The sequence below is a fragment of the Lissotriton vulgaris genome, chromosome 1_1 (genome assembly GCF_964263255.1).
Source record: "Lissotriton vulgaris chromosome 1_1, aLisVul1.2, whole genome shotgun sequence".
Lineage (NCBI taxonomy): Eukaryota > Metazoa > Chordata > Amphibia > Caudata > Salamandridae > Lissotriton > Lissotriton vulgaris.
The window spans coordinates 1,692,207,664-1,692,224,996 of NC_141685.1; the positions used below are offsets into that span (position 1 = coordinate 1,692,207,664).

Consider the following 17,333-nt stretch of genomic DNA (forward strand, 5'->3'; position numbering starts at 1 on the left):
AGAGGAAACATCCTCTGACTAATGAAAAATCTACCAACTCTTGCAAGAATAACAACAGAAGATATTGAAACAGTGGGCTTTCAGGCAAATCCTGATGGAACACTGCCACAAACACTGATAACAGTACCCATCGGGCCATTAGCGGACTCTATCCTGAAAGAGCATGGATGCTTTCGCGAATGGGGTATATTGATTAGTCAACTCCCGCCAACAGTCTATCCTACACCCCTTTTAAACACTGGAAGCAATACAAAAAAATCCCAGTCCAGTGAAAGGAATCCAGTTTTCTCCATATTAAAAAATCCGTTGGGGAAATCAAACAACGAAGTTAGATTCTGTTCGATATCATTAGAGAAAGAGAACACAAAAGAGGCAAACAAACACTGGATTACGGAATCCCTCCATGGAACAAAGGATAACTGACAAGACCAAGTGCAAGAAAAGACCACGGCCTTTACAAAACTGAAGATATGTTCATGGAATATAAATGGGATCGGTGGACAAAGGAAGGAAGCTAAAATCCGAGGATTTTCAACTGAAACTCAAATAATATTACTCCAAGAAACTTGGTCAATAGACCCTTTTATGTTGAAACATCACACAGGATACTTTGAACCAGCTGTTAAACATCAGAAATGTGGACGCCCTTGTGGAGGGTTAGCAATATTTGTATCAAACGATCTAGAAGCAAAACATGAGTTAATCCATACAAACAATTCAAACTTTCTCGTACTAAAAATTCACTACAAAGCTTGTAAAAGTATGCCTTATAAAACCTTGACTCTCGTAAATGTATATATACCACCAAAATGGACCTCAAAGAAAGAGTTGACTACTGCCCTAAATGATCTTTTATTGGAGCAAATTTTGGAAGACCCTCTGGCAGATTATATTGTAACAGGGTACTTCAACACAAACTTGCTAATGTCTATGGTACGGAGTGACTTTGTTCAATCGCAAAATCATCAATGGGCAATCCCTGACCCTTTAACGGAACCTAAAACCGATACTCGACAAAATAAAATAGGGATAAACCTGGTGAAGGATATGGAAGCGCTGGGCCTTAGAATATTGAATGGTAGATTTCGAACGGACTCCCCACCGGCTTGCTCATTTCATTCTAAAAGTGGTACCTCACGAATTGACTACACGCTGACGTCTTTATCTACCTTTAACAAGGTGACATCTTATACCTTGAATAAAGTTAAGGACAGTGATCATAGCCAGCAAATTATTGTGATAAATATATTGTGCCCAAAATCTGAGACCTTCCAGACAACTCCTGGTGAGATCTCTACTATTAATTACAAGAAACTCATATGGAAATCCGAAAATTCGGAGGAGATCGCCGGATGGGCAAAAAAAACTAGTGACAGTATCCATGGAAGAAGAAACAAGCACAGACATCATGGAACGATGGGAAAATTTCACCCAAAAAGTAGTCACTAATAATGCTAAAACAACAGGAACACAAAGAAGGAAAGGTGTGAACAGCAATATAATGGACGGCAGAGAAAACTACATCTCTCTCCCATATGCTGTAAGGAAATTGAGATGTACACGAAATCGGCTGAGGAGACAATTAATGAAGTCGCCACATAACAACGAATTAGCTGCTTTACTGAGAAATACAAACAGCAGATTAAAGAAATTGATCTGGAATGAAAAAAGCAAAGCCAAACAAGATCCGTGGACAAAAATATTCCACGCAAGCACATTGTCAAATTCAAGGGAGTTTTGGAGACTAATTAATGGCCTAGCTCGACCGAGTAAACACGGAATTGGAACTAGTCTATCCGAAGAACAATGGGTGACGTTCCTTAAAGCACATCTAAATCCAAACCAACCGTCTTTGATGCAACGTATGGTTGATCCAAGTTCCACAAAAGCTGATAAAATAGGAGATAGTGAAATCCTAATAACCAAAAGTCAAGTAGCAAGCCTGATAAAAAAACAAAAAGACGGCGCCCCCGGACCAAACGGCATTCCTTTTGCACTTTTCAAAGAAGCTCCTGAATGCTGGTCAAGCTATCTAACAGATGTTTTTAATGAAGTTGTCCAGAGGGAACAAATCCCGAAATCATGGAAAGGATCGCTTATAACCCCCATATTTAAAAAAGGGAACTGGCAACAACCAGAAAATTACCGCTTAATTACCTTGCAGGACACGGATGCAAAGCTGTTTGCTGGAATTTTATTGGCGAAACTAACTGATTGGGCAAAAGAGAATTAGGTATTACCCCCAAATCAAACAGGTTTCGTCAAAGGCCTAGGTACGACCCTAAATCTTTTAACATTAACAATATTAATCGAAAAAGCACTGTTAGCTAAACACCCTTTATATATGTGTTTCGTAGACTTTAAATCTGCCTTCGATTGTGTTGATAGAGAACTTCTATGGGTCAAACTAACTAAACAAGGTATATCGGAAAACCTACTAAAGATGATTAAGCTCTTGCACTCCGAAACCTGGGTTAGAGTTAGGACGGGTAATGGCTCAACACTGACCAAAACAATTCCAACATCGAGTGGCCTCAAACAGGGATGTGTGTTGGCTCCCTTACTTTTTAATTTATTTTAGCCGACCTTACCACCGAATTAAATACAATTAATGCCCACCCTCCAAGGTTAGCACAAACTCAGATATCGAGTCTACTATACGCGGATGATGTCATACTCTTAAGTTGTACAAAGGTGGGGATGCAACAACTGATTGATGGCATCTCTAAGTATTCTGAGGCAAATGGTATGCACATAAACGAAGCCAAAACCAAGGTGATGGTAATTTCAAAAAACAAACGAACAACACACGCACACAAATGGGTCCTGCAAGGAAACAAATTGGAGCGAGTAGCGGACTATAAGTACCTGGGAGTAACGTTCAATGATAACGGCAAGTTCAATACTCAAAAACTCGATATTAAAAGGAAAGCAAACGCCCTCATTGGTGCATTTAGATCAATTCAGAGAACCATTGGAGACTTGTCCTATCGCCCTTTATTAAAAACAATTGCAGCAAAATTACTGCCATCTTTAACGTATGGCAGTGAGGTGTTCAACGGAAAAGACGCAGACATCATTAACACCTCAGTTGCTAAAACGTACAGAATTTTATTTTCTCTTCCTAAGAATGCTTCTCAAGCCCAAGTGCGATTGGAATTTGGGCTAAACAATCAATGTTGTGCAAGGAAAGGGAACACAATGAAAGTGTGGAATAGAATAAAAAACGATCATGACAATGAAATGTCTCGTCTACTGTGGCTTGAAATAAAAAATAATTGGTCGCTAACTGCCAGCTCTTACTTAAATCTAGCAATTGAAGAGTTTGGTATAACACCTATTTGGAACACCACTGTTGCGCAGGAAAGTTTCAAAAAAGCGGTAAATAAACTAACTGGTTATCTCTCCTTGATAAAGGGCAAAGACATTTTTGTTAAACGAAAGCATGCATGGCCAATTGTGAATGGTTTTAAAAAAAAGAAGATTCAAACTTACCTGGAAACTTCATGGTCAAAAAAAAAACAAGCAAGTATTTATGAATGCTAGGTTTGGCCATTTTCCGGGCTTATGCCACTTGGCACCATGGAAATGATCAGACGAAAACTGCTTATGTAGACTATGTAAGTCAGGTCAAGAAGCTATTCTACACTTATTGTGTCTTTGTCCGGACTTGAAAGTGGAAAGGAAAAGTACACTCAAGAAAATGTTTAATGAACGTGGTGTTAGGACTTGTAGACAGGCACCAGTGGTAAGCTTAAACCCTGATGACTTGCCAATGAACTCAGCTTTTGTTACATTTGTATTTATGGTCCAAAAAAAGTTGGAAGCTTGTGCTTGTTTAATTTACGAGATGTGTGAATATGAACCTACTGAATTAACCAAAAATCCAATTTTAATCCATTGACTTATTATATCAGATTGATGAAAAATAGTTGAACATATGGATAGTTTCTATCATTTTTATTGCAAATGTTTTACCTGCTTTTTGTATGATTTTAAGTAATCAAACAAATAAAATTTAATAATAATAATTAATAAAGTTCATGGATTACGTTTTGGAAAACTTCTGCTGCGCTGGACACCCCGAAGCTCAGGCGGGTGTATCTTCTAAGTCTGACGTGAGCAGAGAACGTCGTTAGGTTCCTGGGTGCCTGGTCCAGTACTAGTTGGTGATACCCGGATCTCAGGTCAAGTTTCGAAAACCAACACGCTCTGGCCATTTCTCTGATCAGGTCGTCAATTTTGGGGGTGATGTGACGCTCTCTTTTGATGGCGGCGTTGGGCAGTCTCATGTCCACACATAGTCTAACAGTCCCAGGTTGTTTGGGCTTGCGGGTGACGACGATTGGGTAGACCCACAGTGTGGGTCCTGTCACCTTTTCGATTATGCCCACGCTCTCCAATTTATTTTGCTCCTCCTCTACCAGGGGGCACAGATGGAATGCTACTTGCAGATGACTTAAGGCTACTGCTTGCACCGTTGGGTCGATGTGAAGGTGTACTTCCTTGCCCTTGAACTTAGTAATCCCTTTGAATACTGCTGCGAACTCTGCCAGGATGTGCTGAACAGATTCCTTGTGTACTCCAACACAAAGGTCACCACACCCAGGTCCTCCACCGCTCGGCAGCCTAGCAGCATGCCCTGTCCATCCTCGGTCACATATACGTTGGTGGTGACGGAGCACGTGCCAAGGGAAATTAATGTGCCTCTTATTTTCAGAGGCGTGTCTTGGCCGTAGGCGAAGTTTGTGATTGTCATGGGAGTCAACATTGGAGCGGGGTCCATGGTCTCGTACAGTGCTGCGAACATAATGTTAATCGTGGCCCCGGTGTCCACAACGGCCCTGATCTCGTGCTGGCCAACTTCAATGTGACATTGGGGTAGCCGTTGTGTCTTTTGAGCCACGGTTCCAATCATATGGACCTTGTGTACCACCGTTCCTCTTCATCATCATCATCATCCATGTCACTAGGTTCTCTACCACCCTCCAGGACCAAGCTGACCGTCTGTCGGGGCTTTCTGTATCGCTTTGACTGGCATACCTTCTCGAAGTGATTGAACCTTCCACATGCGGTACATCGTTTGCCCTTCGTCGGGCATTCCTCCGCTTTATGGGGGGACCCTCCGCAATAGCCACAGGTGTGTGGCTGCCACTGTGACGCACTCCTCGATTCTTTCTTGCCAGACCGAGGTGCTGGATTTGTTGTTACCGCATTCACGGGTTCCATTTTGACGGGGGATTGCAGCGCCGCCTCCATATGGGTCGCTCTGGCCTTAGATAACTCCTTGGTGCGACCAAGTGTTAGTATGTCCGTTAGCGATTTTCCTGACTCCTCCAAGATCCTTTCTCTGAGTTTCGCCAACACACAGCCTTGGATTATTTGTCCCCTGATGTTCTCCGTCTGATCTCGAAATCCACACATGGACGCAAGATTCTTTAGCCTGGCATGGAATGTGTCGAGAGATTCTTCGGGGAGTTGGCGCGCCTGCCGGAATATGAACTGCTCATAATCTTGGTTGGCCATTGGTTCAAAGTATCCGTTAAGGGCGTTGATGAGTGTGTGGTGAGTCTTGGGTGTGGCCTCTGCAAGTGTCTTTATGATTTTATGAATGTCCTTCCCCCCCCCCCCCCCTCAGATGCAAAAGCATGGCCCTCTTCTGGTCTTTATGGACCTTTGTGGCCTCAAAGAAGATTATCAGCTGCTCTACCCAGTCCTTCCATTTGGGGGCATGTGCAGAGGGGGGCCCTTCAATCACAAATGGCTCAATGGGGGGAATGGTGGACATGATGGCTTCTCTCACCCCACACGCTGATGGAGTCGCAGAGCGGCTGTCCATGGTCCTTTACACCGCTGCGCGCACTCTGCAGTTCGGGCACTGTGGGAAGTATGATCCGCCTCCTTGGCAATGCTGGCAGGCTTGGGAGCAGGGCCATCTGGCTGTCCACCACCCGTCGCGCGGGATACTTGCTGGAGCTTCCCCAGGGCGCTATGGCGATGCAGGCGTGTGCGGAAGGACCACTGTAGCCGACTTGGTGGGCCTCAGGAGTGCTGTAGTGCTGATTGGTGGCAGGCGAGCAAGACGCGCACACAAGTTTGTGCCGAGTCGCGGGCCTTGCGCTCGGTATGCGGCGGCGGCAGAGCTGTGTCTCACCGGCAAAGGTATCGGAGCTGGTGTGGCGACATTCACAAGGCCTTCAGAGGCCGACCGTGGCACCAGCACCGCAGGGCAAGGAGCGCACCCTTGCGGCCGCCACGCGGTGATAAGGCCTATCCTCGTCGCCAGTTGTTATGTTGACGGGGCTGCTAACAGCTGCGACCTCATCGTGTCAGGAAACATTCATGTGGGGCACTAGGCCTAAATAATGACTCGGAGGCCAATTTGCTTGTGTATGGCTCTCGCGGTTGTGCGCCAGGAATGGGGTCACACAGGCGATCCACAGTTTATTAAACTGTGGTCACATGACCACAGTTGCATCACGGGTGCAACATAACAGTGTCATTGTTAACAGCAAACTACAAGTCCCAGAATGCAACGTTCTGTTGACTAAATGCCAGATGTGGCAAGGGGTTTTGCCATGGCCACCAAGGGCAGCTAAGCTATTCGGGCTTGGTGCATGGCTCATCTCAAGCAAAAAGCTGTCTGTGCAGAAGCTAATCAGGTCCCGGTTAGTAACCTATGATGATAGCGCGGTCGCAGTTAGCAATTCTGGTACTTGTAGTTTTCTTTCTCGTTATAGCTACAGGGCTGCATGTACCACTGGGAACGAGAAAACAAAATCACAGGATGCGCTAGGCTTACGCCCGGCCCGGGTCAGCATGCGACCTATGTCTCTGTTTAGGGAAAGCAATTAGACATCGAAATCCGTGTTTTTTCGTGTCACGTGTTGATGTGCCCTGTGACTTTAACTGGCCGCTCCTGGGGGTATAAAAGAGGCAGTCGGCCCTTAGAGGGATACAAGCAGACTTCTTTTCAGGCGGACCAGCAGACGTGGTGTTAGCAGAGTCATGGTAGGTGTATTAGTAGTGGAAGTGTTTATACTGACGTCTGTTAGCTTGTAGCGCTTCCTGTGGAAGAGAAGGGCAGTTTGTAACAGGGATAAGGGGCTGCGAGACAGCGCGACGGTCTTCAACATAGACCTGGCTGAGTAAACGGTGCGGGTCAAGGCCCTTTGTAAATCTCAAATCAGTGGAAGTTCATTTTCCGAAGCCGGGATTCAAGTTTCGTTACGCCACTGAGTGGGCTGCCTTATAGTCTGAGCGTAAAATGGAGGGGTTTCCTTCTCGCGTTCCCGCCATAAGTGCCAAAACGAAATCTGTTTTACAGAGATGGAATTATTATTTTTTTTCACAGGTTTATGTAGTATGACGTTTTTAACCTCATTTGATTTTACTAACGTTACACGTAATAGAAATCTATTTTATTTGGCTGTATTGTAATTGGGTTTATATAGCGTAAACAGTTCTACCCCTTGCCGAGGCGCGTTGTATGAGTTTCTAATTGTTTTAGCTCAATGGCAGTACTTGTAATATTTTGTTTGAAGCATAAGGTGGTGGGAGGAGTCAATGTGGAGTTTTTTTTTTCCTTCGTCCCTTTATTGCATTTAGTAGTGAAAGACGCTTAGTTAAACGGGATCGTGTCAGGCCGGCCCCATGTAACGACTTCAGTCTACCTGTAGCGCCTCCTGACTAAATCCGAGATTAGCCGGCCTTTGCTTATCAGAGTTTGAGTGGGAGACTTAAACTCAGTGCTTTAAATGGGCAGGTACTAAATACTTGCACGTGTTTACTTTTAAAGGGAGTGTACCTGCACTATTCCTCAGCAGGGGTTTGATCCTTTTTAAAGGGAGAGTACTGGAACTTCTCAGTAGCAGACCGGTACTCGGTCAGAAGGAGTACCTGCGCTATGTAAATCTATTTCAACCGCTGCTTAAATCTCAGGCCTATTCCCTGCCCCCGTTTAGGGAATGCGGCTGCTGTTTTAGCCCCCTGCTTTGAAGGGCCCTATGTTACTTTGACACAATTAGTAACGTTTTTAAGTGTGTATGTAAAGGAACCAAAACCACTTTAATTTGGGCTCAAACCAGATGCAATGCATCGCCCACGATCACACTGTGTTAAAGTGCGGAAACTGTGTCCCTCCCTTCACGAGGGATGTGATGTTCATCCAATATATTTTAATCCATTCATTTGACCTTTTTAGGTCTTTCTTTCCATATTTAAGCTGTATTGGGGTCGATTAAATACAACCAAATTGTAGGGTGCGAAACCCTAGTATCAAGCGGCCAGAAGTGGTTACACTTGGTACATCTTGGGCTGGCCCATTAACTTGGCTGCACTGACCCTGCTCTGGGGCTTAATAATCTGTGCTCTTGGCCACTGGCCGGGTGGCTCGGGCCTTCTGAGAAATGCCGACACCTGCTGGTAGAGCATGTCTTTACAAAGCACTAAAGTGTCCCAAATCAAGAACTTTCTGGAGGGGGGTCCGTTCACTTGCAAGCAACAGATTAAAGCAAATAAACTCTGCCATTCTCACAAAATTCTGCATTCGGTTCCATGGCTGGCCTGTAGAGAATCGTTTGCAGGAACGGATTTCGACTTAACGATTTTTCCATAATGGGTTTCAGTAATCATTTTGATTGCTGTGCAGATGCATGCTTTTTTTTTGGGGGGGGGGGGGTCGGCGGTCTATTTGATCCATCTGGAGTCGGGTCTGTTGCCCCTATCCTCATGAATCTTCACCCCTGTCCCACAATGCCTTCAAGAGTCCCTCTATTTGCCCCTCTGAGGCCTGGTGTGCCTGGGCCTTTCTGCAACGCTGAACTAAGAACCTGGAAGAGCCCAGTTTTCTACCACTCAATTTCACGTCTGGCATTTGTGTAGCACAGATGACACTATTGTGTAGTGTCGTACTGGAACAGGACCGACATAAAAGTAGCTGAAGTGTCCCACACTCTGCGAACTATGGCTGTTTTGAACTTGTAAAGACAGGGGGTAGGTGACTTGCAAGGTTTAGGAGACTGTGGGCATGTGTGCTTTCTCCAGGCAGTGGCTGTAGTAATATCAGGGGAGTTGAGAGTAAAAAATCAGCCCACAAGACCCGACCATGAAATGGGCAATAACCCGCCCCCCACTGAGCTGTCAGACCAGCTCTTCTGGCACTGCCAGGTTGGCCTATATCCCACTCTGACCCTGTTTTTGGTGTGGTCTTGCACTTGAACTGTCTGGAGTGACTAACGGCGGGCTTGTAGGTTTCCTGTGAGTTATGTGAACGTAAGGAAGTGTTGGGTCAGGTGCATGTGGCCTGGTTGTCTTTTCCACCTTGTTAATGCCTGTGTGAATACAGTGCCTATTAGAAGAGAAACTAGTTGGCGTCTGCTTCCTGCAGACGTTACTTTATTTATTGATTTTATCTATTTAAAAGATTTATAGAGTGCGCAGATACCCAACGGGGTTTCCCGAGTGGAGCTCAGTTGGCCATTAGGCCTGACTAAAGAGAGAAGTCATTAGCTTTTTTGGAAAGCAAGGAGAGATTGACGGTTCCTAAAATCGAGCGGAAGGGACTTCCATAATTTCAGTCCCAGGAAGGAAAATGAGCGGCCTCCCATGCGAGTCAGATGTACTCTAGGGCGAGGAGAGATTGGCCGATCTTAGGTTGCGAGAGGGTTGATGAGGCTTGACCAGATTATGTGCACGGGGCGGGGGCCAGGCCTGCTGAGCTCAAAACGTATAACTGGAGGGCCTTAAGCTCGATACACTGGCTCAACCGGAGCCAATGAAATTGATGGAGCAAACTGAAAGCACTCGTGTGCTGCTGGTGTAAACCCTTTGAGCACAACCCAAGGAAACCCAGACCCCTCAGTAAGTTCTATAGAGGCCAAGCCAGAAGCATGGGGGGTTGCCTCGAGCAGGCTTCAGTCGGAGGCTGTTCTTCACAGGAGTCCTCTCGGCTTTGTTGTGGCAAAGAAACCTCTACAAGGGATTGTGGTGCAGAGTTGAGAAGCCCAATTGTCTGATCATGAAGCTGGTAAATGCTGACCAACCACTAAATTGCCTCCTTTCTGACATCGAAGTCCCTTGTTTTCTGGAGTCTCTTTTTTCATTATGTTGTAGTTAAAAAAAAAAAAAAAAAAAAAAAAACTCCAACACAAGGTAAAGTGATGCTTGCTACGAGCCAGCACTTACCCTTGGCGCTGCTACTAAGAAGTTTATGTTCTGCCAAAGTAGTCCTGTTAATGCTGAAGGTGCTTTTTAGGTGGTGTGTGGTGAACAGCTCTTTACATTCTGGACCACTTTCAGAAGTATACATTCAACTACCCGTGCTCCAGGGTCATCACGGAGTACGGTTTAGAAATGTTATAAATGTAATCTAGTGAGTGGGTAAATATTCCCTCCCTCTAGTGACCAGATCTTAGTTTTTAAAACGAACTAGCAAAATACTCAAATGAGAACTTCATTTTGACGGTGTTATTTATTTTTGTTTTTCGATCTGTCCTATAGTCTGCTTTGAATACCTTGCCAACTTCTTTGAATCAAAAACGACTCCAAAATCTTACCTTTTTTCCACTCAGAGCCAGTTCTTCTCATTCATTGGTGCTAAAGTCATTCATATCATGCCTCTGCTGACAGCTTGGGATAACTGGCTCTGCCTCCCCCCCCTCCCCCCACCCGTCCATTGGCTCAATGCACTGAGTAACAGAATTTTGTCTAATCACATGTGCATATCTGCCTAACGTACAATTCCATGCGAGGGTGTTGGGCAGATTACATTGCCAATGTTTTCGTCAGCCTTGTGTTTAGACTGTGTTCAGGTTGCCGTAATAAGTCAGGATTACCTTTTTCTTAGTGGCAGTAACAGGTATTTTGTCATGTGCATTGTGATGAACGTTTTCATAGGGGGAGAAACAGTCTTTTCCATAAAAATTACAATCGTGTGGCTGCCATGTCAGTGTGTGTGTAACATTTTTTTGGGGATACCATGATTTTGCAATAAAAAGACTATGGGGCAGCGACAAGGTACCAAGAGCCCAGTTACCCCTGAAGTTACCAGTAATGGTTAAAAACCGTCTATAGCCTCACTATTGCATTTGTAAGGTGCACCGCAGCAGTGTGTAAACCTGCTGAGCTCATTGGGCCAGTGACCCTTTCACGTTCTGGGAAGGGTGAACAGGTTGAGCATAGGTCAGTGGTCCTTGTTGGGATCTGATCTGGAAAAGGGTTGTCAAAGTTGGGAATATAGGAAATGGTAGGCTTGATCGACCATGTGTTATACTGTTATGCAGGTGTGCATACTTGGGGTAAATAAGTAATGTTTTATGTTTTCTTTCAGAGGGAGTGTATATCCGTTCACGTCGGCCAGGCTGGTGTTCAGATGGGCAATTCCTGCTGGGAGCTGTACTGCCTGGAGCACGGACTGATGCCGGATGGCACTTTACCATCGAACTTCCAAGCTGGTCAAGTGGACTCTTCCTTTGGCACCTTTTTCAATGAAACTGGATCAGGAAAGCACGTCCCTCGAGCAATCTTCATTGACCTGGAGCAAACAGTCATTGGTAAGGCCCGCTGGTTGATATGGCAGAGCATGCCCTGTGGAAATGAAAGTCTGTTAGAGCTGGCGTTGCGTTGAGTTGATGGCCTACTGGGCATGCCTGATTGTGGCTTATTGACAGCCCAGCGCTCCACTTGTCTGCTGAGAATCTAATTCCCATTGCCAATAGACTCCTATGCCAAATCTGAAATGGAGAAGTAAATGAAAGTATCAAAGCCACAGCGCACCCCAAAGCCCTTGAAGGGTCCCAAGTCCCTCTCTGACCTGTAGTAGTATGACAGGATGAGTTTGCCCTACCAGGGGATCTGTGGAATAGTTATCTTGTGACTTCCATCCAGAAGGCAATCCTATTAACTCTTGACTCTGCGCTTTCGTTGGCCACCATTTCTTGGCACAGCCTGTTCTCACATTTCGGCCCTTGTACTTTTCTGTTGTCCCTTTAACTTCGGTTTCCTCCATAGGGTAACTGAGTCTAGTTGGGCTGCCCCGTTATATGTGGAGCTTTTCACTTGTTGTATCCATCTTTTCAACTTGGATTCTGATTTGAAGTTTCTGCCAATTTTAGACCCTGTCTTCATGCAGTAGTTCCTCATACTCTGAAACCTCCGTACAAAAGTCTTTGACAAAACGGAGTCCTTAATTCTTAGAGGCAGAACGACCCTGTGGACACTGTATTCAAATATCCTGTTTAAGGATTGCCAAGAGGAGTTGGCCTAATGGCTATTGCGGTGGTCCTCAAATCTGGGGAACTGGGTTCGAGTCTCAGCAATGACACTGAACATCCTGTGATTCTGGGCAACTCACTTCTCCCCTTGCCTAAAAAAAGCCTGCCATGTAACGCAACTGGTGTTATGTAAAGCACTCTGATACCCAATTCAGGACAAGTTTGCGCTATATAACAATGTAATAAAATTAAATATAAATCCATGTCGATTCTAATTTCTGATGTCTGCACTTAGGCTCTTTCCTGCTGCAGATGTTTCTGTGCCTCACTGGGTCTGTCGGAATGCGTTGCCATGATGCTAGGGAGATTGATCCTAGGCTACAGAAACCGACTAGGCCTCATGAAGAATCTTCCCTGATGCATCAGATTTTCTGGAATGCAAAAGGGCTTCTATCTTGCTTTGAATGACCATGATCTGTGTAATGTTTGATCATGGGCAAACTCTAATCCGTCCCACACTTCCTTACATGTATCATTCTTCAATATATACTTGTATTTGACCAGGAGGTGCTGTGGGTGTGCCATAGTTTGCGGCGATGATGGTTCCCTTGCACATGTCTTGAGCTACAGTGATTGTGTACAACTTGAATAATACCTTGGACTTAATCTAGATTGCCTGGTCTGTTTTTGTTAGATGTCTTTATCACCTTGTTCTTGCTGGGCGTGTTGTCTGTAGAAACTTAGGGCTCTTATGAAAATAATCCATTCCTATTTGGCAAGAATTCCAGTGGTGTGCACTAAACGGTTTCCTTAAGTCTCTGGAGTTTTGTGTTAAATGTACTTGTCCCCAGAGCAGGTTTTGGCAAATATCCTACAACCGTGAGTTACACGCTCAGCTATTTTGTGCTACTGCATTTGCTTCAAGCTGCTGACTCAACAAGAAAAGCTTGAGTGTGAACTTGCAAGCCCACAGGTGGGTCAAGTGCTTCTTAACAAGAGCAGAGGAGTGAGTGACGTGCTGAGTGTGAGAGTGAGGGCCTTCTTTGTTACCAGTAAGAAATACACCCCATTGGACTTCCAACTATACAGAGTGCACGGCTAAAGAGTGCTGCATTAAGTGGGGTTATCATTTGTGCTATAACTTTAGTGGGCAAAGCTTCAGAACTAGACACTTTACACCAGAATGCCTCAGTCAGTTTCATTTAACTGGTGTTATGAGCTTGTCACTTTTTTATGTGGGTTACGTATACGTTTCTTTCCTTTCTAAAGATGAGATCAGAACTGGAAAGTATCGCTCCTTGTTCCACCCTGAACAGCTCATTACTGGAAAGGAAGATGCTGCCAACAACTATGCTCGTGGCCACTACACCATTGGCAAAGAGATCATCGATCCAGTATTGGACAGGATCCGGAAAATGGCACGTAATATTTGACCATTGTTTGTATGGTTCTTGGTGTGTGCATCCACAGCAAATGTACAACTTCTGCATATGGTGAATGGAAGTGTGGTTTCTTGGTTGAGCTGATGGAGTTCAGAGTTTGTAAGGGGTGTGGGCCCTCTCGGCAAATCCTAGATTCAGGTTGGACCGTTTCCTAACTGTTCCACGTTTGAGCGGGGGCACTAAATGACTTCATGCTGTGCACTTTTTCTCCTATGGAGGTTAGAAATAGGGTTATTCATGTGGGAGAGTGCATGTGACCTACTACGCAAACTCTGGTTATGTTAAATTACAGCTGATGGAACATCTGCTCAACTGCTGGTAACTATGACAGAAGGCATCCCTAGAGAAGTGCCGCGTTCAGGCAGTACTGACTATTTTAATATAATAAAACACCACAAACTCCCACACCAGTTCAGAGAAAGTTTATCTGTGTACACAAAGCATCAAACTAGGTAAAGGGGTACTGGATACCTTTATTTTGTAAAGGTTTAAGATGGGGGGAGAAATCACTTGGAAAAATCCTGACACTATAGGAAGACAACAGCTAACTGGCCAAGGACTGAGGTGCAATTTCAGGTAAACGGATGGAGCAGAGGTTGGATACATAAAGTGGGTTGTTGTGGTAAAAGGTTTTGCTATCCGGCTTGGTCTCCGGCTGATTGCAAATCTTCTGGTCAGTCCTGCAGCCCTTGGCTTCCCCATGCAGACCTCTGGGTGCCGGGTCTCTAACCAGCCAGTATCTAGTCCTCTTTAGTCTGCACACTCTTGATTCAGCGGTCCCTGAAGCGGGTGAACAGGTCAGTCAATTGATCCTTTGAAGGCAGTTCCAGTCTCTGGGTGTTTGCTGTATTCAAGGGCCTTGAGTATTTCCTTCCAGCAGGAGCTAGGAGCCAGAAATATGGATTATTCTTCACGCAGGGATGCCTTCTTTTGATGGGGTCTTCTCGGGTCCAGAAATGTTCTGAAGTGCCACATTATCCTGATCACTAGCTAGTGATGGTATTAGGCAACATAATGTATCCAAACAATATTACTGTATTGCCTATCCCAGCACTTTTTGCCTTTCGGTAACATTAACTAGGGGGCTCTGTTTCAAGATGGCAGGCCTGCTGTCTTCTTCTGCCCCCCCCCCTACATAAGTTAAAAACAGCATTTTCCCTCCTACTGTAGTTGAAGCTGGTCTATGAGGGTCCAGTGTATGAACAGGAAAAAATACATCCTTGATATCTTAAAGTCCAAAGACTAAGCTGAAGCAGCCCTTCTTACAACTGTTCCTATTGACTCCTAGATGTCAAATTCCCGATAAGTAGTCCGCAGTTAACATCTCTTGCTCAGAGGCAAGCCATTGTCCTCTGAGCCAAGGTTGGTAAGTCTCCCAACCAAGAATGTGCACTCTGCTCCTAAACTGTGGTGATTGGCAGAACTAGTATTAAGCCAGTTCTACTTTACGCAGTCTAAAGTACAAAGTTAATATGTGCAGGAAAGTATCCATCTGGTGTCTTTAGCGAATTCTGTTTTTTGTTAGTATTGAAGTGTTGGCTAATGTTGTTCTCTTGCAGGCGGACCAGTGCAGTGGACTTCAAGGCTTCTTGATCTTCCACAGTTTCGGAGGTGGGACCGGCTCAGGCTTCACTTCACTGTTGATGGAACGTCTTTCAGTAGACTACGGCAAGAAGTCCAAGCTGGAGTTCTCTGTATATCCTGCACCAAGGGTTTCTACTGCTGTGGTGGAACCATACAACTCCATTCTGACCACCCACACGACTCTGGAGCATTCAGACTGTGCTTTCATGGTGGACAATGAAGCCATTTATGACATTTGCAATCGTAACCTAGACATTGAGCGTCCCTCCTACACCAACCTTAACCGGCTAATAGGACAGATTGTCTCTTCTATTACAGCTTCCCTCAGGTTTGATGGTGCCTTGAATGTAGACCTTACAGAGTTTCAAACCAATTTAGTGCCTTATCCCAGAATCCACTTCCCTTTAGTTACCTACTCCCCAATTATATCTGCAGAAAAGGCCTACCACGAGCAGCTGTCTGTGCCAGAGATCACCAATGCCTGCTTCGAATATGCAAACCAGATGGTGAAATGTGATCCTAGGCGTGGCAAGTACATGGCCTGCTGCTTGCTCTATCGTGGTGACGTAGTGCCCAAAGACGTCAATGCAGCCATAGCTGCAATTAAGACAAGGCGGTCCATCCAGTTTGTAGACTGGTGTCCCACTGGGTTCAAGGTGGGCATCAATTACCAACCCCCTACAGTGGTCCCCGGAGGAGACCTGGCTAAAGTCCAGCGGGCAGTGTGCATGTTGAGCAACACAACTGCAATTGCTGAAGCCTGGGCCCGGCTTGACCACAAGTTTGACTTGATGTATTCCAAGAGGGCCTTTGTGCATTGGTATGTTGGGGAGGGCATGGAGGAGGGAGAGTTCTCTGAAGCCCGGGAGGATCTGGCTGCCCTTGAAAAAGATTATGAAGAGGTTGGATCAGAGAGTGCACAAGGGGAAGATGAGGACGAGGATGAGTATTAATAATCTACAGACATGCCCTTCGTTAAGGGTGAGCATGTTTTTTGACTGAGGTTTTTCTAATGCAGTGGCACTCTTGTCTGCCTGATATTTATACCTTTCCCTTATAGTGAAGCTTTACAAGCACTGAAGCAACACTTATATTTAAAATTGACAGAATATTTAATATAACAACCCTGCAGAATGTATCTTGTCTAATAATTTATGGAATTGTAAAATTTTTAAATGCAATAAAAATGTAAACAAATGTAGATGCTTTATCCTTTAATTCAATGATTCTTTAGCGATTTCTTATACAATGTCGCTTTGATGGTCGGGTACAGATTATTATTATTATTAAAATTTATAGAGCGCGTAGTCACCCTGAGGTATCCCAGCGCTGAAGATCCCTACCTCTGTGGGTCCGGGGGCAGAAAGAAAAGGGAGGGGGGAGGGGGAGGGGGGGCAACGGGTTCAGGTCGGGAAAGTTAAAGTTTAGGGGAACAGGAGTTTTCAGCCGTTTTCTGAACCGTAAGTAGTTGGGTTCGGTTCTCAGGTCTCGGGAGAGCATTCCAGAGACGTGCAGTGTGAACCAAGAAGTGTCTTCCACCTGTGCAAGTTTTCTTGAATCGCGGAAGGATGATAAGGGATTCCTTGTCCGATCGGAGGGATCTTGGGGCTTTATATGGTCTTATGAATTTCCCAAGAATCGGGGGGCCTTGATTCTGCAGTAGTTTATGCGCCAGGCATAGGACTTTGAATGTCACTCGTTCCCTCACTGGGAGCCAGTGAAGGAGCTTAGCGCAGGTTTTGCTGAGGCTCTGGCAGGGGTGTTAGTGAGGATTCGGGCGGCTGCATTTTGAATTCTCTGTAATTTGTTCAGAGTTGCTTCGGGCACGCCCAGGTAGATTGAATTACTATAGTCGAGCCTGGAGAGTATAAGGCCTTGGACGAGAAGTCTTTGCGAGGTGGGGGGAAGAAGGTGCAAGATTTTTCCCATGGATTTCAGTAGCCCAAAGCAAGTACCAGCTACTTTTTTTGCTTGGGTAATAAATGAAAGATCCATACGCCCAGGCTTTTTACTTCCTGTTTTGGGTCAGGGGGGAGGCCCAAACAGGGTGGCCAGATGTTCTGGGGCAGGGTGAGTCCTTTCTGACCCAGGAGGA

The 17,333-nt window shown here is 45.2% G+C and overlaps 1 protein-coding gene across 1 annotated transcript; it reads left to right on the top strand.

The window, feature by feature from the left end:
• The first annotated feature begins 6,956 nt into the window (after positions 1–6,956).
• LOC147751068 (tubulin alpha-1D chain-like) lies at positions 6,957–16,439 on the top strand. The gene is made up of 4 exons (XM_086918932.1): positions 6,957–7,011; positions 11,330–11,552; positions 13,482–13,630; positions 15,214–16,439. The coding sequence occupies exons 1-4, from the start codon at positions 7,009–7,011 to the stop codon at positions 16,189–16,191; spliced, it is 1,353 nt and encodes a 450-aa protein (XP_086775058.1). The 5' UTR covers positions 6,957–7,008; the 3' UTR covers positions 16,192–16,439.
• Positions 16,440–17,333: the final 894 nt, after the last annotated feature.